The 27,296-nt window shown below is 37.7% G+C and overlaps 1 protein-coding gene across 6 annotated transcripts in view; it reads right to left on the reverse strand.

Moving 5' to 3' along the window:
• Positions 1–27,296, reverse strand: part of LOC104883236 (hypothetical protein) — a 49,202-nt gene that overhangs the window by 16,786 nt on the left and 5,120 nt on the right. For 5 of the 6 annotated variants that reach the window (XR_008967754.1, XM_048636921.2, XM_057392054.1 and 2 more), the window contains 15 exons: positions 27,036–27,135; positions 24,881–24,959; positions 24,355–24,478; positions 22,794–22,900; positions 20,488–20,613; positions 18,667–18,731; positions 18,414–18,578; positions 16,823–16,983; positions 16,704–16,735; positions 12,446–12,532; positions 7,026–7,171; positions 6,714–6,793; positions 5,267–5,332; positions 4,900–5,183; positions 2,373–2,480 (listed from right to left, as the gene is read on the reverse strand). Coding sequence is in view for 5 of the 6 variants with exons in the window: in XM_048636921.2 (XP_048492878.1) it covers positions 2,373–2,480; positions 4,900–5,183; positions 5,267–5,332; positions 6,714–6,793; positions 7,026–7,171; positions 12,446–12,532; positions 16,704–16,735; positions 16,823–16,983; positions 18,414–18,578; positions 18,667–18,731; positions 20,488–20,613; positions 22,794–22,900; positions 24,355–24,478; positions 24,881–24,959; positions 27,036–27,135 (1,730 nt within the window). In the remaining variant the exon portion in view is untranslated. The remainder of the gene's footprint in view (positions 1–2,372; positions 2,481–4,899; positions 5,184–5,266; positions 5,333–6,713; positions 6,794–7,025; positions 7,172–12,445; positions 12,533–16,703; positions 16,736–16,822; positions 16,984–18,413; positions 18,579–18,666; positions 18,732–20,487; positions 20,614–22,793; positions 22,901–24,354; positions 24,479–24,880; positions 24,960–27,035; positions 27,136–27,296) is intronic. The other variant, XM_010667717.4, reaches the window with a different exon arrangement.

The raw sequence follows: 27,296 nt of genomic DNA on the forward strand, positions 1-27,296 counted from the left end.
CAGCCTTTTTAACCACTGACTTAGGCATTAATCTTTCTCACTTTGAAGTTAGAAAAGGTCTATTAGTTCAGATAAGGGCTACAAGTTTCCTGACTACAAAAAATTTAGATAAAGGTCAAGGAGTTGGAGTAAAGTTTGATAAGTGAATTCAGGTGAAGAGACCAAAGCATTCGTGTCTCTTTCTTCTGATAAGATCTGCATCATATTAAGCACACACACAACTATATATATATATATATATATATATATATATATATATATATATATATATATATATATATATATATATATATATATATTATATGGTCAGGTGAGAATGGATCCTTATGTGAGAATAGATTTATGTTTAGAACATATGCAATACTGTTTAGAACATACTTAAATTTTTGTTTTTAGAACATATTCAACACTTTTTAGAACATATGCTATGATTTTTAGAATATGAAGACATCTTTTTATGGAAGAACCTAAACAACACATATACTAATATTGATATATACATGTTTCAAATTTTCAAGCTTATGTCCTAAATTATTTCACTTACCTTCTAAAATATTTTAAGTGTGTCCCAAATTATTTCAAATATGTTCTAAATTATTTTTAACATGTTCCAAAGAAGAAAGCAAGTAATTTTCAAATAATTTCAAGAAATTTCAGTGTGTTTTTGGTAATTTCCAGTTGATATTGTTTCAATTCCAAAAATGCAGAAATAAGGGATATAACACTATTCATATTTAATTTTTTCATAAATTTATAAATTAGGAACATCAAAAGTCTAGTGCGACTATTTAGAACATGACAAGAATTATATAGAGCACAATAAGAACTATTTAGAGCACTGTAAGAACTATTTGGAACAGAACAATGATTATTTAGAACACTAGAAGAACTATTTTGAACATATGTTTCACTACATATAGAGCATAAGAACAACCACGTAAAATATCCTTTGTTATTATCAATAGAATAATCACAAAATCAACATGAGAGAAAAATATGTTATGAAACATATGCTCTAAAAATTTAAGTATATACTTCCTCAAAAAAAAAAAACTCAAGTACGTATCCTAAAAAAAAAAGTTCAATAAATATGCTGTTCTAAAAAGTGTTGCATATGTTCTAAAAATTTAAATTTGTTTCCTTACAAAACTTCAAGTATGTTCCCTAAAAAAAATTATGTTGTTATTAAAAAGTGTTGCATATGTTCTAAAAAGTTAACTATATTTACCTAAAAAAGGGTTAAGTATGTTGTTCTAAAACGTGTTTGCATATGTTCTAAGAAGTATTTCACATTTTTCTAAAAAGTTAAGTATGTTTCATAAAAAAAAAATAAGTATGTTCTAAAAAATGTTACGTATGTTCTAAACCAAAATCTATTCTCACATAAAAAAGCGTTCTCATATAAGAGATGTGTTCTCACAAAAGCCTTCTATATGTATTATAATGTGATGAAATTCACAGAGGCCCTATGCTATTCTACTTTCCTCAAAAAATTGCAAACAATTAAGGGAACATTTGCCATCACCTGGTATACACTGGAGAATCCTTAGAAACAAAATTTATAGTAAATCATTAGAGCTTCACACTAACTTTTAGTTGATCAAACGAAAAGGGAGCATCATCACTAATTATACCAAGAAGGCCAACAAGGTCATTTGGGATAAGTTAGCAAAACAAGGAGCATCCATAACATCGTCAATCTATTAAACTGTAGTGTTTTATTTGACGAAGGCATCGAGAAAGCAGAAATGAAAAGCAACTAAGAAGGGCACTAGAATGTTCTTCAAGGACTCAATAGCATTGAAAAGCAATAACAAATGCAATTATCTTCAACAATGCTGCAATAACTTATCCAAAAACGGGGATAAGTAATGATATCATCAAGAGTACATCTCATTTAGTGTTGTTATGTTTACTGCAATATACATACTTAAAGATTTTCTGAAGCCATAACTATGCACAATCACAAAATCAAGCTCTAACATGATAAATTATCAATGAAAGGGCATACCGAACAAGACCAAAAGACCAAATTCCTAGAGAACCGAATCAAATTCACCATGCTTTCAACGACTATGCAACTCATCAAACTTTGTGCAAATCATGAAGAAGGGGCCAATAAATTTGACATCAGACTTCCTTCTTTCTATTTTAATTGGAATATTTCTCTTACTTGAAAATATCTTCTCTCTATGTCTCTTCTATCACATGGATCTCACTTTGTATCTTTATCTCTCTCCTCTTCACATGGCGAGCTTAAAAATGTGCTAAGGGGATGTTGCAATATTATTGGAATGGAGGAAGTTATATTAAACTTGACAAATTAACAGTTTTGAGCTATAGCATGCAATAGATGGTTAAGAATCTTATGCCTTTAGTAAGATCACCCATCAAACTTTGGACATGACGACCATCACCAAAAGCACTCGGAGCATTTAGCAGTTCCCTGCAAAGTGCAGACTTGGCACAGCCCGGTATTCCTGCAAGAAAAGAAATATACACAATACAGCACTGTTCATCATTCTGAAGATCATAGAAGACTTTGATCAAGGCATGAAAGAACATCAATCCCAAATAACATTCCACACTGTAAAAGATGTAACTGAAATGTCATCATACAACATGATCATATCTCCATGCATGTCGTGAGCTTACCAAAATGATGTGCAACAAATTCAATGATATTAAGGGAATTAATCAGGTCTGATAACTTAAGTTGCACATGGACGGGGAGGGGAACGAGTGCGGATTCAGGTACGGGGCTAGAAAAATGGCAAGATTTTTGAAATTTTAGGAAAGGGTATGTGTACCCATACAAGATACGTATCGTATCGAGTACGGGTGCGGGTACGAATACATGACCTAGAAGAAGTACCCATGCTACATAGGTAATAACTAAGTATTTTTTTCGAGCAAAAAAGGAAAAGAAGTCTTTAATGAGGTCAGCTTAGGGGTGTAAGCGGACTACGAAAAGTCCAGAGTCCAATCCAGTCCAGTCCAAACTTGTCGGACTGGACTGGACTGAAATTTTTTCGGACTGGACTCGGACTCAAATTTTCGAGTCCAAATATTTTTGGACTGGATTTGGACTCATCCCTTTGGAGTCCAAAAAGTCCAGTCCAGTCCAAAAATATTTTTATATATAATATATATTTAATACATATATAATGTATATATTAAAAAAAAATTGATACTATTTTTAAAATTTTGGAGTTTTCAACCTTCCCTCTCTAAATATTTCAACTGGCGCCAAACAATTTTACTTGGCGCCAGATTATTGCACTTAGCTGCATTTGTTAAATAAGTAAATTATACTAGCATTACTGCATATCTCACTTCACTCCTCAGTCCTTACTACTCACTTCCTCTTACTCTTCATTTCATTTCTACCTCGCTGTCTCGACTCTCGCATTCTCTATTTCTCTCTCAGATTAATTCTTAGTCTCTCTGCTTCCTTTCAGCTTAGATCAAGGTAAGCATCTAATCCAACTTTTTATTCATAGTATTTTACTTTAATTTAAGCTTTCAATCTAATTTGTGGATATTGATAATTGAATCATATGTCAAATGCTCAAGCATCTCAAAAAATATTGTGAATCATTGAATCTAAATCGGGAAAAAAGATATAATAATCGGACTGGACTGGACTGGATTCGTACTCAAGAAAAATTTATCGGACTGGATTGGACTGGACTCAAAAAATATTTGGATCGGACTTGGACTCAATTTCTCGGGTCCAAAAACTTTGGACTGGATTTGGATTTGGCAAAGTCCAATCCGGTCCAATCCACTTACACCCCTAGGTCAGCTACTTAATTTGATACATGTATGATACAGTAGGTTTCAAAATTGAGGATATAGGGCTACCATTCTGATTTTGAACACTGAGTACAGGGATACGGATTATCGCATTTATTGAATATTATTTCATGTATTTATTTTGAAAATAAATATTTTAGTATTTTATGAGGGGTTAGTATGTAGTTGTTTTAATAGATTATGTCCAAGTTTCCCTTTAATATAAAATTAAAAAAAGGAGCCAGGTAGGTGTTGCCTGTTGTGGGTCCAAATCCCATAAACCAAATTTTAAACTTTAGCAGCTAGACCTAGAGTAGAGAGAAACAAAAGAATCTCACGTTATTGCCACAACAGAGAGGAGAGAAAAAAAATAAAAACAGATGAAAAGTCAGCATGTGGGAGATGAGAGAGAAAGAATAATAAACAAAAGGAAATAAGTGAGGCACTAGAGAGATGAGAGGGAAAAACTGGAGGCAAAAACGTCGCATCAGAGAAGCAAAGCTGTGGGTATGCCGATTGCCATCGTCGGATAAGACAACCATAGGAGCTTGAATGTCGTTCGGCTCTCCTCAACCCCAAGAGTAAAATCCCGAACATTCAATTCATTTTTGTGATGGATCTTGTCATCAATTGTTAGATCCAGGGTTTCTCTTTCTGCCTCTTCTACCTTGGGCGTATCCAGGTGCAAAATGAAGGATCCGACACGTATTTCTTTCATACCCGGATGTGTGTTGAGTCATGTTGACATCAGCATGTTGGCTATGCATTGATTTCAATGATTACAGTTTTACAGAGACATAATTTTTATATCATAGATACTGGTGAGAAATTGGGACTTGGAAGGCTTTGTGGGATATAAGTATGTAACCGTAGATATTGCTTCCGTTCAGTGTTAGTTAAAACTTAAAACAGGGAGAAGGTTTCCATGGTTCGTTAGGAATGTAGATAAATAATTGCTATTCTACATTATTCTGTTCAAAGGACACCTTATCTTCCATTTACAAAAACATTCTTAAATGTTAATAGATTTTTATGTATCCTCAAAGCTAGTACCAAGGTTGTACGGCATGACATAAAAAATGTAGAGAAGAGGTACAACACCTGGAAAGAACACAATAAGGCCTTGTTTTTTTACAGCTTCTTTAGTGCTAGGAGATGTGGTAGTAGATTCCATTTCACGTTCTCTTCCAAGGTCACCTTCTTCATCGATGGCTCCAACAATGGCCATGAAATCTTCAGATCTCACCAGATTTCCAGCTGCACCTATGAGTGCTTGATTTGCCGGACTTCGTTTCGCATACTGTTCAAGGAAAGGCTCAGCCTCACTGAGGTAAATATCAGACCTCAGCTGTTTGTGGCCACACTTCCGTCTTACATAAACAGCCCTATGCAGAAAGCACCAAATCAGTAAAACAAGGAAACCAAACAATAACAATTAAAGGCTGAAGTATGACAAGGTTAGCACTACCATTCATCCAGCATCTTGCTCAATTCCTTTTGCTTTGCTGCTGAGGTGCCCCAATTTTTCATTTGTCTGCCAAAAAAAGTTCCTCATTAAGAGAAGCAACTGCGCTCCATTTAAGCTGACCATGACAAATGGTTAAAAGATATATAGCCTCCATAAAGTGCAAAACCCAAGAAACTAAGTGTTTACAATCCCAAAGCTGTCCGTTATGCAGGGAAGAAACTAAAGTGCTCACCCATTAGTTATACGACATATAAGACACTACAATTTCCTAACAAGCTGGAGTCCTTGACCCAATACTTATATATCATTCAAAACACTAGCCTTTCTCTCAAACCACAATCACCAAATAATCATCTGAAAAAGGCAAATTGAAGAATGCGAATGGCATACATTTGGGCTTAATTGCAATCCTATAACCATTATCATCATGCCTTATGTCTACTATGCATGTTTACAGTCTCATTCCAGTGTTGTCGAATGTTTACACCACTCAGCCCTCGAGACTTTGGCAAGTACTATGAATACTATGTCGCTGGGGTGACAAGCTCAGCGGAGGCAGGAGGTTACTCTTCTTCTGTCATGGGTGATTTTACGAGCAGCCCACTCAGCATGGGCCAGGAGCCACGAATTCTTCACCGCAATGCGGAGGATAGGGGGACATAGGATTCATGATGAACCCTATGTTGAGCCTCATGATCAACCTCATGATGAGACCATGGATAAAACTGCTGATAATGCAGCAAATGCAGCAGCATATGGGCTTCAGTTTCCTGATACTCGACTTCAAGGAGTTCCCATGGAGGATGTGATGCTTACTAGCCCTGGGGGGCGGGGGGGGGTTCTGGCCTGGCTCACGGAACTGGAGATCATAGCACAAGCTTGTCTTCGACGTAATATTTTTGGATTGCACTTTTATTTTGAAGACAAAGATTTTTTTATGCATGCTACGTACAATGGATGTTTGATGTTTCTATTAATATGCACGAGATATTTTAACTGATGTTGACAAAGAACAGTCTTATATTCTTTTATATGCAATGTTATGCAATATTGTACTAATTAAAATGCAAGAGTTCATGTTGTTGGCAGATTGTTGATACAACATACAAGTAATCAGTCGTTTTGAATATATGAAAAGATTGCCACAACCCTTGAAGGAAACCAATCATTGTTGCCTTGATAGGTATGTTTCAGATGAAAAGCTTCAACGAAAGCAGCATCAAGAAAGAAATGACACCAAAAACAGTGTAAGAAATCTTTATTTCCATAACAGATGCTCTGGTCATTTCAAACAACTAACTTTCAACTAGGATTTTCGTTCATTCACTCAAAAGTGATAGCTTGACAGGCGTATTTCTAAAACGACGTCTGATCTTCACAATATCTTATTATTCATCCTTTCTTTCTCCTCTAAAAGTCACAGCAATGAGATACAGGCATAGCTAACCTCAAATAATATGCCTTGTAAGCAGCAGGACCGTCTTTGAATAGAGTTGATAAACCATTTCGGATCAAGAAAGTGCGCAACTGCAAAAGACAGATGATAAAGAAAGGTTAGGCACATAAAAACCAGAAGCTTATCATAGGAAACCACAGGTCATCAAAACACCATTAATAAAACTGAACATCTCCATCATACATAACTAATGCCAACTACGAGACTTCTTTAATTGTTAGCAGCTATACATCCCCCTCTATATTAAGTATACATTTGTGCATTCACAAAAGGACAAAAACCACGTAAAAGATGTCTACCAACCTTATAGGGGAGAAATTTCAATTTAACCATCAAGTTCGTATCCTCATCAGCTAGTTTATCTGCTTGAGTTGCATCATCATTACTGTTAGCGTTGTTACCGTCAGTCTGGTTGCTTTCTCTGTATAGATTTATATCAACAAAAAATCCTGAAAAGCAAATGGCTGTCAGAAGCTTGAATTGAGATGGTCTATTTCATAGCCCGAAGCTTGAGATCAGATACTAGATTATCTGAGCGACTCCATATTTTATTTTTTAGTTAAGACAATAAATCAAGAGGAAGGTAAAAAGAGCTAGAATCTCACAATACATAAGAAAGGGGTACATTATGTAATTCCCCTTGAGCTTAGTCCCAAACGATACTAAATACACCGCTCGCTACCATAAAGTAGCCAAAGAAGATCATGGAAACTTCTATTGGTCCCTGTCACACCTCCACTGAGGCATGTTTATTCCAGGCGTAAAAAGAAAAGAGAGGAAATCTTCTAGAAGCTTTTGTTTTTGGTGTGCTGGCCTTTGATTGGGAATCCTAATATCATCAGCTATTTTGTCCTTTTTATGATGTAAGCTTTTTGTCTTCCAGTGAAGAATAATTCCGTTGGCAGGGAATTTTATAGGGCAGCCTATAGGAGTAAGCCTTTAAATAGGGAATGAAAAGGAGGAGAAGGGTATCCAGAAATTGAGTATTTTCATAGTATTGTAATGGAAAGTTTCCAGCCTCTCGAATTGCTGTGATTGTTATCTGGTTACCATTAATATTAACAAACTTGTCCCTCATATCTTTCTTTCTATTCCATCGTCTTTCTTATATTCGTGTCTCTATAGTTGTTGAATATAAAGTTGAACTTCTCAGTTCATAACAACTTGGTACCAAAGCTTTTCAGGATGGATTATTAGAGACGGATGGATTATTAGGGCAGAAAGGTACTTCAAGTTTTACCTTTTGTCGGAGGAAGAAAAGGTGCAAGCGGCCGTGGTGGCGTTGGAAAATGATGCCCTATTCTGGTATCAATGGGAGCAGAGAAGAAAACCAATTACTACTTGGGAGGAAATGAAGACATTACTACTCCGACACTTGCGGCCGACTCATGAACGCTCTAGGAGCAGTGGCTGAGTGTCGAACAGGAGGGGACGGTCCACGAGTACCGCCGGCAGTTCATCGAGTTTCTTGCTCCATTAGAGGGGGTCACTGAAAACATCACTATGGGGCAATTTATCAATGGGCTTAAGGCCCAAATCCGAGCTGAGGTACTTTTACTTGGCCAGAAATTTGGATCAGACCATGGCATGTGCTTTAAAGGTAGAAGAGAAAATAAGACAAACCCAACCCCACCTATTAAACCCACCCAAAACTTACAAAAATGACCGCCACAGCAAGGCCCAAACCCACTCACAAAACATTACCCCCTACCACCCTCAACCCATTACCACGTATGACCCAACTACAACAAAATACACCCACCTACCCCACCCCTCTAACACACGCACAACCAACACCCTCACCACCTATAGTCCGGCAGCCCCTGGGAAATACGCCGGTTGACAGAGAAAGAGGTACAGCAAAAACGAGAAAAGGGGCTATGTTACCGGTGCGCCGACAAGTGGCACGTCGGTCACCGGTGTAGAATGCTAATTTAATTTTAGGGGTGCAATGGCTGGAAAAATTGGGGGTGGTCAGTACGAATTGGAAGACCCAGATTATGAAATTCCATAAAGATAACAAGGAGTTGACACTACAGGGAGACCCGTCTCTAGAACGCACCATGATATCCTTGAAGGCAATGCTCCGAGTTATGAGAAGAGAGAAAGGTGGTGTTATGGTAGAGTTGAACGGGTTGGGGGCAGAATCTTCAGGCCCAGAAAAGGAGATTCCTTCATTTATCAGTAGCCTCGTGGCACACTATGACAGAGTGTTTGAAATGCCGGCAAGATTACCCCCGAAAAGAGGACATGAAGGAGGGCAGCAACCCCGTAAGTGTCAGGCCATATCGTTACCCACAGGTCCAAAAGGACGAAATTGAGCGCTTGATAGGTGACATGTTGGCAGCGGGCATAATCAAAGCCTCCACAAGCCCATTTTCCAGACTCATCTTGTTAGTGAAAAAGAAAGATGGGTCTTGGCGCTTTTGCGTCGATTATCGAGCTCTCAACAAGGAGACCGTTTCGGATAAAAACCCCATACCCATGATCAATGAATTGCTAGATGAACTACATGGGGCAGCCATTTTTTCGAAACTTGACCTGAAATCGAGGTACCACCAAATACGGGTTCGCAAGTAAGGCGTCCCAAAGACCGCCTTTCGCACACATGAAGGGCATTACGAGTTCTTGGTTATGCCATTTGGCTTAAGCAACGCCCCGGCCACTTTTCAGTCCCTCATGAATGAAATTTTTCGACCGTATTTGAGGAGGTTCGTACTCGTCTTCTTCGACGATATTCTGATTTATAGTCCGGACGAGAGCACCCATCGTGAGCATTTGGCTTTGGTACTTGAGAAACTGGTAGAGCATCAATCGTATGCCAACCGAAAAAAATGTGACTTTGGCCAGCGAAAAGTTGCCTATTTGGGTCATAAAATATCAGTCCAAGGTGTGGCGGCAGATGAGAAAATACGGGCCATGGTGGACTGGCCCCTACCTACCACCCTTCAAGTGTTGCGGGGTTTTTTCGGGTTAACAGGGTACTACTGGAAATTCGTGGCAGGCTATGCAAGTATTGCTCACCCACTCACCGAACAACTCAAAAAGGACAATTTCCACTGGACACCAGAGGCCACAACCGCCTTCAACCACCTAAAGACAGCCATGACCACTGCACCGGTCCTCTTAATGCCTAACTTCCAGCAGCCTTTCATAATTGAGGCCAATGCGTCGGGTTTTGGTCTTGGTGTTGTGCTAATGCAAGACCAAAGACCAGTGGCCTTCTTTAGCAAGACTCTTGGACCACGTAACCGTCTCAGGTCTATCTACGAAAAAGAGCTTATGGCCATCGTCTTAGCAATACAAAAATGGCGACACTATCTCTTGGGGAGGAGTTTCATAGCCCGGACGGATCAACAGAGCCTATGGAGCAACGTGAAGTAGGGCCTGAGTATCAAAGATGGGTACGGAAATTAATGGGGTTTGATTTCACCATACAATACCAACCGAAGGCTGCAAATAGAGTGGCGGATGGCCTGTCGTGCAAACATTTTGGGAACACAGAATTGGGCTCCTTAATGTCCACTAGTGGTCTGACATGGGACGCCATTAACAAGGAGATCAGCATTGATCCCTTCATACAACATCTTGTTCGGGAGATTGAGCAGGGGAATCAGCCGGTGGATTATCAAGTTGAGCAAGGGAAGCTGTTGTACAAAGGGAGGGTGGTGATTCCACCAAATTCAACCTTAATTTCTCACCTACTGCACTTCTACCATGACTCGCCTATAAGGGGCATACTGGAGACTTAAAAACATATCTCATAATTGCAGCGGAATGGTTTTGGCCAGGGATGCGCAAGGCCGTAACTCGTTATGTGGAAGCATGTGCCACCTGCCAAAAACAAAAAGCCTCTAACCGTAGCGCGGCAGGCCTTCTACAACCTCTTCTCATACCAGCCCAGGTTTGGGAAGACATCTCTATGGATTTCATAGAAGGACTTCCCCGGTCTCAAGGCTTCGATTTTGTGCTTGTCGTAGTAGACAGATTTACTAAGTATGCACACTTCTTCGCACTCAAGCATCCGTTTACTGCAACCACCGTGGCAGCAATCTTCATGAAGGAAGTAGTGTGGTTGCACGGTATTCCGACTTCTATTGTGTCGGATCGAGACAAGATCTTTATGAGTGTGTTTTGGAGGGAGTTATTCCGGCTGCAAGGGACTGAATTGAGGCGTAGCACAGCCTACCATCCGCAAACCGATGGTCAATCTGAGATCGTAAACAAGATGCTAGAAACTTATCTCCGTTGTTTCATCAATGGAAAGCCAAAAAACTTGTCCAAGTGGCTACATTGGGCCGAGTTCTCCTACAATACTTCACCACATACATATACACATCTTACTCCATTCAAGGCTCTTTATGGGTGGGACCCCCCACCCTTGATTCGATATGGTCATGGTCCAACCCCTTTGGACTCCCTTGAGGCTTAACTCCAAGAGAGGGACACAATGTTGGATGAAATGCGCGTCCAGCTCTTACGTGCCCAACAACGCATGAAGGCTAATGTAGATTCTAAGTGCAGAGAGGTCGAGTTTGACATTGGAGAATTGGTGTTCTTAAAGTTACAACCTTATCGACAACAATCCCTAGCTAGGCGCCCTAATGAGAATTGGGCTAATGTAGATTCTAAGTGCAGAGAGGTCGAGTTTGAGAGGTCGTGTTAATTAAATGGGCAGGCCTAGATCCTAGCGAAGGTACTTGGGAAAATTTCACCACTATCAAACAATTGTTTCCTCACTTCGACCTTGAGGACAAGGTCTTTGTCGTGGCGGGGAATAATGTCACACCTCCACTAAGGCATGTTTATTCCAGGCGTAAAAAGAAAAGAGAGGAAATCTTCTAGAAGCTTTTGGTTTTGGTGTGCTGGCCTTTGATGGGGAATCCTAATATCATCAGCTACTTTGTCCTTTTTATGATGTAAGCTTTTTGTCTTCCAGTGAAGAATAATTCCGTTGGCAGGGAATTTTCTAGGGCAGCCTATAGGAGTAAGCCTTTAAATAGGGAATGAAAAGGAGGAGAAAGGTATCCAGAAATTGAGTATTTTCATAGTATTGTAATGGAGAGTTTCCAGTGTCTCGAATTGCTGTGATTGTTATCTGGTTACCATTAATATTAACAACCTTCTCCCTCATATCTTTCTTTCTATTCCATCTTCTTTCTTATATTCGTGTCTCTATAGTTGTTGAATATAAAGTTGATTTCTTTAGTTACCTGTAGCTGAGTAATATTGAGCCAAGAACTTCTCAGTTCAAAACAGTCCCCTCCACCCAGACTGCCCAGACGCCGCCGAAAAATTAGCCTAACACATGATCTTATGCCGCTTTGACCTTTAGAACTTCATGTATTGTATCTTTAAGACTGTAACTGACCCAATAAGAGTAAAAGGGGCCATCTAATATATCCAAAAAGCATCAAACGTCTGCTAAAAAGTTTCAGCCACCTAACAATGCAAAGGCAGATGATTCTCGGTCCCTTCACGATCAAGACTCTGTACACTTGTGAAGGGATAAAACCTTGTGTACTTTTGGAGCCTGCAGATTATTACAAGTATTAAGTTCCCTGATACTAGCAATCTAGGCATGAGCTTCCACCCAATTTTGAGCCTTAGCCTTCCAGACTGAATTAGAACGAGGTAAGGATTGAGAATGAGATATCTTCTACGGATGGTTTTAGAAAGAACAACAGGTAAAAGGTCTTGAAACATCAGCAATCCATGCTTACCTGCCAAGGAAGTCTGAGAGAAACAAGCAGATTCCAGGATTCCCATAGTTAATGAACTTCTCCGACTCCCAATTGTGAGGGTCCCTCCTAAAATTGAAATTCAAAGAAAACCATCCCTCAAACCCAAACAGACAAACAGGAGTATGTTGACAACCTATAAAACGAGGAGATAAAAACTGCTAAGCCTGATCTCCTGCCCTAGAATCCTCCCAAAACCCATGCGCTCTCTATTATTGGCTGTACTTGGCCAATGCTAATCCGCTAATAAAAAATATATTCTTCTTTTTTGCCGATAATTTTTACCAAGAAAGTTCTATTTACGCAACAAATCAAATTGTAGAGAACATATTCGAATTTGGACTCCTATTGATTTGAGTCACTCAGTGACAACAGGCTGAGAGAGATCTAATTCATGTTATATGATAAATCTGACCATGCTATAAGTTTACTGAAAACATCAACAAAACAACAAGCCGGCTTGGGCAATACCTTTTCCGGGAAATCACATATCCAAATTACAAGGAGCACAAAAACGAATCATCCGAAACCCCCCCTCAGATCATCCAAGTGAAATGGGAAATGGATCATCTTGCCTTAGGACTAGAAATTTTTCAGCAGAAGACAAAAAGTATGTCAGCAAAAAGAATTCCTCTGAAGTAAGCTCCCTCAGGCCCTTGTTCATGATATTGAAAATCTAGATCAGTGGCATGATATGTATTTTTAGACTTGCCTTACCAGATCTCCCACCACTTACTCTCCATCTTCAGGTTACATATGGGTGAGTAGCTAGAAGAGTAGTGATAGTTATTCTAAATTTATTGAGGACTTGGTAGGAAATAAAAGAGTAATCAAATCATGAGTTGAAAGTGTGGTTGTGAGCTTAAGGAATAGGGAACATAGGATTTTCTGAAAGCTCATGAAAGAGCATCAGAGCCATGAAGTGAAAACCATTGCGGCACTTCCCACAACCACCAAAACCTTGCTCTCTTCTGCAACAAATAATTTCCTACAACAATTAACGTGCACGGACTGCAAAATAAGGGGTATGCAAACCATGGAATCAGAATTCGCTCATTCCATTACCTAACAGATTTTGAACTTGTCGTCCGGTAACATGCCATTACATAAAGCCGGAATATATATCATGTGGTTCATGTTATCCCCGCGTAGTCCAATGTGTAATGGTGACTTACCACGTTAAAATTTGCTTCTTCTCATTACATCAGTTACTCGTCGAACTTGGCCAAAGAAAGGAAAATGAGAAATGTTGCAACTTAAAAATCATGCACACCAAGAGAAGGAAGAACAACATGACATGGGCTTTCAGTTGGGTAATGTATATAAGTTGTGTCTATTAATATTAATAACAGGATAGGGCATGGGGTATTCATGTTTTTGGAATTATTTTTTACCAAAATATATAACCCAATAATATGATAGTTTTGGTCACATCATGTTGAAACAATAATTCTTAAACTAGGAAACTGCAAATTTGACGTTAAAATTCCCTAATTGTGATTACTTTAAAAAAAATCACGTCGTGTTAGACACGATTCATTCCCTTCATCCATTACAAGCTGCTTCGGGGACCTCACGACTGTTACAGTAAACACAACCGCATCTGCAACTTTCTGCAATGCTTTTCGTTGTTGTGGATCCAATGAGCAGTTAGCCTCTTAATAAAAGAGGACCCATGCAACTACTTGATAAATATAAACCACAGTTTGCAGAAGACATTATCTGACAACCCTATCAAAAAATCATTATCGGCATTGAGCCTCACCAAGCAAGTCTAAAGAACAGCATGCACCTTCTTTCGGACCACGGATTTTCAAGTATAGATGAAGATGGCCAAAGAAAAAGATGATGCATGTGAAACTTGCAAATGATTGTGGATATACTGATAAGATAAGACTATAAGAGCTGTGAGGAACAAACTTGATGAATCCTTCACCACATCATCTTTATCCAATTATAGTTACTAGGATATTAGAAAAATCACAATCTCTCACCCTTTGCAAATCGGATACTTCCCTATCTTACGTCTTGAGGAATAAACTTAAGATATGTTTGTACAAAAAATATCAGCAATCAGTAACAAGGAACTTGGAATTTGAGGCCCGGTATAAATGGAAAGGTGATAACAAGGAAAGGAAAAATATAGGGTGCTTTCCCACCCAATTCTCCTCATAAAAGAGGATTTTATTAGCTTCATCGGGTAAGGCTGTAGAAAAGATTGAAATTTTGACAAAGCATGTGCAGTGTGCTCACAGAAAACCCCCCAGATACTTTATAGCATTTGTCTTTCATTTCATCCGACGCCAATTAGGTTCAAACTTATAAGTAAAAAAACATGCTAGTGGCTTGAAATTGGAGTGTGAAGATGTCATGGATGCTGAGTGCAAAGACGAGAGCCTAGGGCAGTCTGGTGGTGTACTTGGAAGTATGGTTTTAAATCTCGGTTGTGGTCACGATTGCAATAATATCACATAACCACTTTTGTAGGCTATGCCGATGGTTTGTCCCCTAATATCTAGGTCACTATAAGCACAAAAACCTTTACAGGTCGTTCATCATGCAGCGATACTTCTGAAATTAAATACCATGCTTGAACGAAAAAATTCAGCAGATTTCTAAAGTAAAGCTTCATCTTGAAAATTTTCTTTCTTTTTAGGGGGAAAAAAGCTGCTGGCTCCTCTCTTCTCGAGAATCCATACATCCCTTATCAGCGTATGGACAGCTATCTCTCGAGCACAGGTTTAGGTTCAGCCTCAATGGAAATGGAGCACCTAACAACGCATCTTCACAAACCAAGAACTACAAGATCATCCCTTTCATTCATTCTGGGGTGCCGGACGGATCGTACCATTCGAGCCATGCTTTCCCAGAGGTCTGGAGAAAGCTGCAATCAATGGGATTTCCCAAATCCTCCCTTCCCGAAAGGAAGAACGTGAAATTCTTTTTCCTTTCTGCAGGGCAGCTAATCCAAGCACTAAACTTTGAACTACGCTCAACTTTTCTTGAATTTAAGGGAAAGATGATACAAGATATTCTGAAGGCTTTATTTTTTTTGGTAGTAACAAAATACTTATGCACATGGGTTTTCCCAAGAGAGGGGGTGATAGTGGACAAGCACTACATTTTGAGGAATAGTGGGTAAGGCAGGCTGTTGTACGGCTTGTACCGGACACGTATTCACCAAACTTGAATTTAGAATACCACTATGTCTCTCTCATAACCAAGTGCGTATCTGTTTTCTTATTTCACAAACATATAAAAGGTAAGACGCACAAGAGAGTTGCACCTAACAAGGTCAATTTGCCTCTAGGATCATTAAAAAAAGAAAACAAGGAAATTGCTGAAGTAAAAGTGAAAAAAGAGACGAGAAAGTCATTATGGACTATAACTTACCTATGCAAGGCAAAGAAAATGCTTGGAACGGCCATCACACTTTGACTGGTGTTAGAAACACCATAACCTTAGTTTCTTACCTTATTAAATTCTACAACTATACAAATACACCAATCCTGTAACATTTAAAAGAAAAAACAACTGGGGATAGAGGAAGCATAGGACCTTTTAGAATATAGATTTTCTAATGTCAAAATTTACTCTAATTCTTTAATATATGTTATTTTGTATCCGTGTGGCCTTTTTTCTTTTTTTGGGGGATCTGTTTTCCTGTAAGTCCGTCTCATATGCACCTATAATTGTCTCAATGAAACCTTGGGGGAAAAGCCTTTATAAGGAAAACCCCAAACCTGATAATATTAAACAATTTGCTCCAGAAACAACAGTCACCCTTGCAACAGATGCTGCCTGTTAAAGCTAAGAATCAAAAGGTTCCAGAGACAGAACATTATAGTTTGCAAAATGATAATAGAAGGAGAAATAAAATGATTTTTGTTCCTAATGCCTCCATTAATGCAAGAAGACAATTTAATTAGACCACATGATGACATATGAAGGCTTTTGTATATAGATCTTGGAAAGTGCTCAAAACTTTATTATAAAATTGTTTCACATTTTTTAGGTACTGACATACTCTCTAAATGCATATATATCTTTATTATCTTCATAAATTCTACTTGCTCTGTCACAAAATATGTGACACGCTTCTCCCAAAAAGCTCTCATAAAAGGTTAGAAGTGTGTCACTTCTCCTGTGACGGAGGAAGTATTACACAACAATATAAAAGCATCATAGCTTACCAACCAAATTAGATAATGTTTTAAAATGTAAACAAATATTATGTTACCTCTATATAATGGCCATAAGCTAGGATTGTGCCTGAAGAAACAAATGTTGCTCTCTGTTAGCACATACAATACATTGTAGCATCATTTGATAATATAGCTGAATTTTTCAGATAATAACCTCATTTCTTTCTGGTATCGCCTAAACACGGAATCATTGTGGACATGAATGACCAACTTAAAATGTATATTGTCAGTTGACATGCTATCAGCTTTGTGAAAGTTGAGGTGACATTTGAAGGCAGCAGGAAATCGCTTTTCTTTCATCAGACGAATCATTTCCTGATAGTAGACACAGAAATGGCAGACAAGCAAAGAAAACAGATAAATTAAGTGAAATGTCAAAGCATGAAGATGTGGGGGCAAAGGGGAGAAAATGAGAAAACCAAGAGAGATAGACAACCAAGGGGAAGGAAAAGAAGAAGTAATCGATAATTCATCATAGGACAAACAGTATCCATATCAGGCTTAGCCAGTAAAAATTTTAAGAAATAGTATCCCTCAAATTTGTACTTCGTAGACCAGAAAAAAACAATGAAAGTTTTTCTCTAAAAGAAAAAAGAAAAAAAAAATCAATGGGGAGTTACATTGTATTCACAGTCACGACAAGAAAAACAATGTGAGAGCCTTAATGACATAAAAAGGGGTCGGCTGCATTAGTCAAGAGTTCAAGACTTCATCTTTGAAGGTTGTCTACATGGATATTGAACCCTCTGCGTCCATTCTCTTCAATGAAGTGCTACATGCTCCTAATGGCAACTACTTTCCATCTAATGCTACCATCCTCAATTATCCCTTTCTCATTACAATAATTACTGTCCATGTAATCCATTTTGCTCGGACTTGACCTAAATCCCCTCATAATGGAAACACTTAAAAGTTGTTGAGCAGTACTTCTAGACAAGTATGAATCAGCATTGTAATTGCTTCTAAAATATTTTTGATTAGCCCGTGCGAGAAACCCACCCACCCAATTTCACTCAACAATTTTCTCGGCTTGGTTAAGGTGCCATTTGGATTTGGAGCATACTTATAGAGATGAGGAAGTACTATTTGCATCTTAGTCAGCGCAACTTGATTCCATATAGAAAATACTTTATCCATCAAGTAGATTTAAGTTTACCACATATTTTTTCAGTATCTGGATAGTGTCTTTGTCCCTAATTTATGTCTACTTTACTACATAATGGGACAATTTCTTCCATTCCAAACATATGGAGGGAGTGAGATACTACTGAGAACACTGAAGAAAAACTCGGCCCTGTAATGGATTTGAGCCTTGAGAGTAGCCGTTCCAAAAAATATGTCGTAGAGCAACGCGTTGAAATTGAGCTTACTGTAATATCTTGTGGTAATTTCTAAAACCTTATTTTACTGCCAAGAATTACAGGGCAATTTTTCATTATAAAAATTTACTCACGTAATAATAATTCAGTACACTAACCAAAATACACATATTCAAAAACAAACAAAGGTGAATATCAAATGGTTATCTTAGCCCCATGGGTACACAAAAAAAAAGGAAGCACAGGAAGATTCAAGGCAGACAGACAGACAGCAACCTCATAAAAGGTAAATAGCTAAATGACTTAATTCTATGATTAGGAATCACAATGCCATTAATAGCCATTTTCTCAAAATATAGAAGAACAGGAACAAAATCCGACAATTCAGACTTCAGACAGAAGACGATGGAAATTATTGTGCCAAACCTGCAACTTTCTGGTTGAAAAATCTGCTGGATGAGCTTGCAAAAACTTTGTGATAACGGATCTATCAGCAATCCTAGAATGAACATGATCTGTCTCTTTCCCCAACCAATCTACAAATTTAGGGCAAAACGAGGAACCAACTTCATCCAGAAGAGCTCTGATTTGCTGCAAGACAGATACGAAGACCAATGAATCAATAAAGTAAGGGCAATGAACAATTACTACAATTTACATAGAGCATAAACCACATCACCTGTTGTTCATCAGATCTATTTGCAGCACAAATTTCCCGTAATGTTGGTCCCAAGTCCTGCTGAGCTGCAATTTGACAAAAGTCATTATTAAACTCATGTAGCGCACTCCATATTTGATATTTCCATTCCAGAAATATATGTAATCGAGCATGTAAAAATAAATATACGAAGCAAATGGAATAAGAAGACTAACTACAAATTCCAACTGTCTCATCAAGTAATACTGAAAGTAGAGGTTTGAAATTGAAATTACGCCACAGCAAGCACAAGGCAGTTATCAAGGGTTGGTAAGATATAAACCAATTAATCTCAAACATACAAATGTAAAAATGCACGCAAAATTGGTGAGATATGAATTTGAGAAATAGAGAAACAAACAGTCTAAAAGGGAATCAGTGGTAGGATTAGGAATGTAGGACATACCATCAGATGTTTGAAGTCAGCAGATTGGATGGGGAAGTTTCACTAGAATAGCATAGATAGCATGATGTATAAAAGGTTTGCTAAATTACAGTTCCTAGTACATACACCCTTTTAATTGAAACCTGACAAGCTAATAAGGATGTTGGTTGGAAAAGCATTTTGGAGGTTATCATACTAAAGACATAAAATTATTTTTTTCTGAATAAGAAAAGAAGAGTATGTCTGAGATGCAAGGACGTGCATAGATTTGTATTAGGGTCGAAAATTAGATAGGTGCCGACATAAGAACTAACTTTAGCAACCAGAACAATTAGATCCTAAAGCTTAATGCTTTCATCGCACGACTGTCATCACCAGAAAAAACTAAGTTTTTCATTGAGAAACTGGTGATGAGCAAATGCTGACAATCAGAAAGATCAACAGCGCTTGAAAAACAAACAATTGCCTTCTAGGATATGAACAACTGTACAATAATAATTGAACTTCCTTGTTAGAATTTGACAAAAGATGCAACCGAAACAAACAACTATGCAGCAATAAACTAACATTTTCCTTAAGTAAAATAAACATCTGACAGTTTGAAAAAGAATTATAAGTTGTAATAACACCTCGTCAAAGAAATTAAACATCTGACAGTTTGAAAAGTGTCCTTTCTTTCACACCCTGAATTATGGCTTTGGTTTTATCTCTTAGATTTAGATTTTTGGATTTGAATATGTCGAAATCAGTCCTTTTTTATTAATATTATTAGCAGTTTTTTATTATTAAAATTTTTCAGCTTTGGCTCTGCATGTTCCGGAAAAAAGAAATTATTGGGAAATCGGGTCGCAGCGGAGCAGATACGGAGTCAGAGGTGGCGAAGGTCATCAGAGTCGGGGTTGGATTAGGAACTTTCGGAGTCGGATTCGGAGGCAACTTGAAGGTCTGATTATCATGCAGTTTGCATTCAAATCTTACATACTCAGAACCAAATCCGACCAATTGCCATTCCTACCGGTAGGCCACTCTCTTAATGAATTTGGCCTTAATTGATGATGCAAAAGCTACTATGTTTGCATCTAATCAATGTGTACGTTGTAAGTACAACAAAGGAATTCAACAATACAAGTACCGTAAATCTTGTCTTTTATTTTTGCTTTTTTCTTGTGCTTTCTGTAAGTTGCCTATGGACTTTCTAAAGCCCATTGATAAGAGAGTCAAGACATCAACAAGTTTTCCACCCAGATCTTGTCCTTAACAAATTGAGACCATAATTCATCATTTAATTATAAGACCTTCATGAAGCACTATAAAAGCAATTTAATGAAGTAATCAAGCTCAAGAAGCGCTATAAAAGCAATTTACTCAAGTAACCAAGCTCAAAACAGTAATACAAAAAGTCTAGAGGAGAATACCACCTTTTGGTGGTGGAGGAGAACCATCAGTCAAAACCTCTTCCAAATGTTTTGAGCTGTCTGCGCTTACCACACGAGCAACTAGACCTTCAAGAATTTCACCTTGCACCTTTATGTGATCCTTTGTTCCTAAACACAAACAAAGATACATACATCAACTATCTTTCAATTAGTTATTCTCCATTGCACAAGACGTCAAACATATATTGAAGTAGTTCTTAAAGTGTAGTAATACAGATCTTTGTCCCCTACAATCCATCCTAATCTTTTTAAAAATTCAACCATAATAGGCGTACATAAAATTTGTAACATTAAGGAAAGAGAGAAGAGGGGGGGGGGGAGACATGTTGAAGAGGAGAGAAAACCAAGATAAGAAACAAAGCAGCAACGCCGACTACAAGACGTTAATTTGTTAGATATGAATAATATGGTGAACCATTACCCCACATCATTTTTATTTGATTATCATTATTCCACTAGTTTGATTCCTTCAATCCGAAATCCATGACTTTGTTTAGATTTTCCAAACTTGAAAGCCGGATTAAAAATAACCATTTCCATGTGGATTCGACTCTACTTACCCTACTATATTGTTAAGAGGTTTGCTAGGAATTATTTTTGACAGGTATTCGCTCTTAGAGAGAGAGAACCAAAAAGAGGCCAAAGAAAACACAAAATCGAAGAAAGAAAAAGAAGGGTAGTTGCCACAAGGGTTGCTTATCAATCGAGCCGAGTCCGAACTGTGGTCCGCTCGGCTTGGGTTCATTTAAGTTTTCAGACAATGAAACTATTAACTTATTATTGTGTGATATCTATGTTAACATATTTATGTATATATATAAATATATTATTTTTCTATCTAAAAGTATAATCGAGCCAGTTCACGAGCTTTGGAGCCGAGCTTTGTCTAGCTCCGGGTGGCTCATCACAATCTCGAGCCGAGTTTGAATTCGAGCCGAGCCATCACAAGCCAAGATTTGACCGAGCCGATGCCGAATCGTTCACCCCTAGTTGCCATATCCGAAGAAAAACAACAAAGTGGTGGCCTGTGCGTTTCTACATAAAGTGACCAAGACACTGCGCCTGGCGCCTCGCCAAAGGCGGCCTGAGGTGCGCGCCTTGGAGCGCTTGCCGTATATCGCTGCGCCGGCCTTCTCATATGCGTTTTTATTAGCGCTTGACTCACTCCATGCATAGGCAAGCGCGCTTTTTAAAACTAAAATGGTGTGAGCTTTGACCACAGGGAAAACTGGTTGGCAGATTTGACCATGAATAAGCAGTGAGGGTAGTGGCAGCGGATACTTTGGCTTTTAAATTGGGGGAACGAATGGATCAGTCACCAATCTAGCTCTTGGTGCCAATTTTCAATGCTAAAGATTTATGCAAAGTGATTGCAGCACACGTGGTAATATGGTGATCTCATAATCATTTATCACATGGACGGGAGTATGGCATTACTGGTAAAAGGTTGGTGGTAATGGGTTGAGATGTCAAACCCCCAAAATTGGGGAACATAAATTGGGGTGGACTAGGGAAACATAAGGGGGTTTAGGAGTAAACCAACGAGGATAAATGAGAAAAGGGAATTGCGAAAAACAAGAACCAAACACTCACAAAGGAAAATGAGGTCCATGATTCTTTTTCCTTTCCTTGAAACCCCCGAACAAAAACACCATCAACAAGGAACTCTAGGAGTTTTTGTTTAAGACATAGTTGATCCTAAAATTTATATAATGAACTTCTATCAACTAGGATAACCTAGAAGACTTTATATCCATACGAGCAACCACTTCTACATTAGCTTACACGTTGATTGTTTTACACTCTTCTTTGGCAGTAGTGCTATATTTGAAAGCTAAAATATATATATCAAAATCTATCGTCAGATTCACCCGATCCATAGTTATTACAATTTTCACTCGATTCCTGAAAGATGAACCTAGAATACATGTGACGAAATACAATAAAAAGAGAGAAGAAGTTTCCTCACAATCTTATGTTCCAAAACTTCATGCCATAACATTAGACATTAGATATTAATTATCTTCAAAAACCTAAGGCATGAAATCAATGAGACGGTACTAAGAAGACAACTGCATCCATCCCACAAGCACACCAAGTGAATAGCCTTATATGCTATGCTTCCGTAAGAAAAATGCTAAAGAAAATTAATTTTCAAAACTGAAGCATTCAGGGCAAGGCAAAAAATGAGACAACCACAACCTAGTTATAACCTAATCACTTTCTTACTCTTGATTAAATTATCTTTTTTATTCTTCTATACCAAAAGATGAGCAGTAGATGAAAACCTTGTATAGAGATATCTGCTATTTCGTCCAATGCCTTGCATACAGGCGTTGTTGTTCCATCTTCACATAAAGCATCAAATGCTGCAAAAAATGATGTCACCGACTTTCTGCAGAATGTAGGTACACATCATCATGAACAGTAATATCAGAATAATGATATTAGATAAAGTTCTCTTGGTTTCTTTATGCTTTTCCTATAAGGAAGGTATGAAGAAACCAAAGAAAACCTACTTTTGCAATTTCTATCTACTTTTGGAACTTCTTACTTTTTGGTACTCCTATCTTGTTTTATGATACTTCTATCTTGTTTTTTGATGTCAAAGTATGGTAATATACGATCTAAAAAGGTCTTTTCTAAAAACCCCATTGGGAAAACCAGGAAAGACTTAAAGAAAGAGATGGATAATATGTGTTTGCGTGTGCGTAGACATTTACACAAACACAAACACATGTATATATATAAGGTTATGTCCGATAGAAAGTTTCTTAAAAAGAGGATATATATGCTTTTCTAATATATGTGCATATTATTTGAATCGACAGAATCAATGGAAATTCAGTTCACTTCAGACAAATTAAGTAAAATTATTTTTAGTTCAAACAAATTTAGTTCAACTCAGTTCAAACAAACTTAGTTCAATTCACTTAAGTTCAGAGAACTATTATTGTTATGGTTGTTGTTCTTCTTGTTGTTGTTGTTGTTGATGATGTTATTGTCGTCATTGTGTTATTGTTTTTATTATTGTTTGTTATTGTTATTATTATCATTATTGTTGTTATTATCGTTATTATCATTATTATTGTTATTATCATTACTCCCTCCGTTCGTTTTTGTTCTTCCTATTTACAATCTTGTCACTATTCACAATTGAAGAGAATCTTCTAAATCATCTTCAACATATGATAAAAAAATATAGTCATGTAAGGTCTTGTTTGATTCGTCAGAAGTATTTTATTAATATTTAGTCATTATAATTTTTACTAATACATGATAAAAGATATTTAAGGTCAAAGACGTGCATTGACAAACGTAAAAGTCAAAATAGGAAGAACAAAAAGAAACACATGGAGTATTATTACAATGTCAGCATTCCCTTCAAATCCAACTCTTAAACAGGATAGAAAAACTGAAAGACATCACCATAAATAATGATTTTGAGCATGTTACGCCGCAAACAGCCGCAAGGCGTTCGCCAAGCCAGGCTGTTAGCGGAATTGGTTCGGCAACTACTATCGAGATTGCTACCATATCCGCGATATAAATCCCTGCTCTGGAAGGATTAGCTTTGTTAAAGAGGGAGAGAAAATAAATACCCACCGCCACCCCTTCCCTTTCCCCGCCCAAGCTAGACATAATCCGAACAAGGAACTTCCCTCACCTCCCCCCACCTTCCGTTGCCTCCCAATTTCTGTTTCTTTTAAATTCCCTCCTAAAAGTTGCAAGAAAAGTACCAAGCATAGCACAAAATCTACAGATAGAAACTCTCATACAAAGCAGTAACAAAGAACCATCAATAATGGAGAGTAACTAACCGGAACCAGTATTAACACTGTTAATTACCTTGTAGAGAACAGCCAAACATGATTTGTTGGCAGCCGCCATTTCCGACAAAAAGCAATTACTTCAGGAGTAGAATAAAACTTGGGTTTACCGACTCCCAACTCCGTAACAGCGGTCACAACAACTGGAGAAGCAACATAAGATGGCAATCATCAGGGTGCTTCAATACAGTGGACTGACATCACGGTGCTGTACAGAAGACTCACTGGTTCAAAATTCTAATTTCCTTCTTTTTTACGCCTAACCAAGAACTGGTTTAGATGTTTAACATCAACAGTTGACCATACACAAGTGACAACACAAACACTTTAACTAGTTAGTTTGAGGAAACCATCCCTCTCGGGCTCAGAGCTTATATCCTTCTTTTGTCCCTTGACCAAGGAGAAAAACAGTAAAGACATAAGATAAATGCAGTTTCGCTAAGAAAGCATCCTATATTCCTATCCTATACAAAGGCTGCATACTGCATACAAAAGTAAAAAACCAAAACAGCTATTCAATATGAGAGTAAGGGTATGCATCCCACCATAATCATCTCGAGGACGCTGGCCATGATCACCCAAGACAGCAGTTACCAGTTCCATTGATATGCACATGCGATTTTTCTGAGAGGGCATGTGATTGAAAACAAAATATCACATAACACAGCTTCAAAATAAGTTTTTAAAAAGAAAGGAAAGCATCCAAAACTTAAACAGAAAAATATAATAAATCAGAAGCAATAACGAAGCGAACAAAAACCACCATAACATTAGATACGATGATGCCATACCAAAATGATGGCAATCATCATAATGTCAACAAAGATAGAGACTTCTATTAATTGCTTCTTCCTATCAAACTCACAATTCAAAAGACTAGATTAATGGCACATCTTCTAGTGGCAGAAAAGTATGCTACAGCAGAGCACTCAATTGATTGAGCCTTTCGGCTTTCACAGTGAAGTCAAGGAGAAGTCCACAGATTCTAACGTTTTCAAAAATAATCTTAGTTTTCATAGTTTCCATCCTTTGTTAGGTTCGGTTGGAATATCTCAAAATTCAGGAAGTAAATAAGGTCTGAACATATCTAAAATTAGGTATGGTAGGAAATTCCAACATAAACATCTAATAATCTTCATTTAGTATAGGACAGTATCGGCTCGTTTTTTTAGCAATACAGCATGATGGTATCGGAAATGAAATTAGGGATAATTTACGATTGAAGTCCCATGCTCGCTACCGCACGGGCTGCCAACTCATCAAGACACAACCTTCTTACAAAATCTCCAAAAAGATTTTCAGCATAAAGAAATTTCAAAAGATCAGAAACAACATATCTTGTTTCCAAAAAGAAAACAATCTTCACAATGGTGAGTTTTAAGTTTCTTTACTAAGACACCTCCCCCCACCCCAAAAAAAAAAAGGGGGGGGGGGGGGGGGGGGGAGAGAGGAAAAAAAAGGAAAGAAGCAAGGCCTGTGAAGGGTGAATCTCTCTTAGACAGTCGTCTTTCCACCATGTTCTCACAATATGAGTTTCGTATTAACATTCTAAAAGAACGCCTTTGCTTCTGATAGTTATAAATGCTAACATTAGGATCTTAATTAGCCATGTATTGTATATTTGTATGGAAAGTTGGAATTTCTTTACACAACCATATTCATTTACTCTTCTGTGGACGCACAACAAAGTTAAAGCTGAAAATCCCCTATGGTTTCCACTAAGTAATGAACGTTGGTAATTCATGACCCCCATAATATTGTCAGTAATGATATCTGCCTTTGCGAAACACGAAGCGGAAACTTCTAATCAAGTTTCCATATACCAATATATCGGCGAGAGTCCAAACTAGGCACCTGCCCATATTAGGTTATTTTCCCATTTTTAAATTTTAACCCTTCTTTTTTTGTTATATTGCAAATGGAGAATTCCAAGATTATCTTTTTGATGAATGTTAGCATTAGATAGTTAAATCTAATAAACCTCCCTAGAATCAAACAAAAAAAAATTGTGGAGTACTCTGCATGTGCTTATTCCAGCCAATTATTAAGATAATTTCACGCTGTCACTATTTTAGTAGACAAAATTGTGATACGGATATATGACAAAATCCCCTGTTCTTATACTGCAATCTAGTATTCGGTCTTCATAAATTCCTTCGCTTAACTTCGAAATACATGCTGTGTATTTGGCTTATGGTAGGTCATGAAGCCAGATACCATTGAAGCGGACCTGTTAAGAAGTAATATTGCATATCTCTCCAACCCATACTTATAGGCAACCCGTAGATAACTAACAGCTTATTCTTGTGTCTTCGGCTACTTTTTTGGGTTCACGAAACATTGTCACAAACTACTGATGACTTCTTCTCTTCTCTTATAATTCCCTTTTCATTCAGAAAACTAAAACAGTTAAAAGATCAGACAATTACACACAAGCACTGCAAAGGCAACAACTACAAGTGTGCATTCATTCAAAGATTATCTGCCTCTTTGTCATAAGACCATCAGCTCCTTTAAACAATAATAAGATGGAAGACAAATTCACAAAGTCCAGCTTCAGACTACTCTTTTACTGAACATTCCATCTGAACTAAGTAACTCCTTGTGCTGCACACATATTCTTTCTCACAATACTCCCAACATCATACAAGCACTATTTTTAACATGACTTCACCAAATAATGATAATTAACAAGCTTACCTCAAGAAAGTCATTGAATTCTGCCTGCTTATTACTCGCTTGAGTACCCCATGCCTCGCGAAACATCCTTCCGAGAACAAAGACCCCAACTGCAGTGTATCTGGACCAGTAAAAGACTTTTGTGTTAGGAACTTGTAACAGCCAAATAATTATTCAAGACTGACAGCTCTAACTCTTCAATATTATTTTAGAACATGAGCAAGATCTCATTCCTATTCTGACATAGGGAATCTCACAGACAGGAATTAAAACGGAACTATT

Source organism: Beta vulgaris, chromosome 9, assembly GCF_026745355.1.
Source record: "Beta vulgaris subsp. vulgaris cultivar EL10 chromosome 9, EL10.2, whole genome shotgun sequence".
Lineage (NCBI taxonomy): Eukaryota > Viridiplantae > Streptophyta > Magnoliopsida > Caryophyllales > Amaranthaceae > Beta > Beta vulgaris.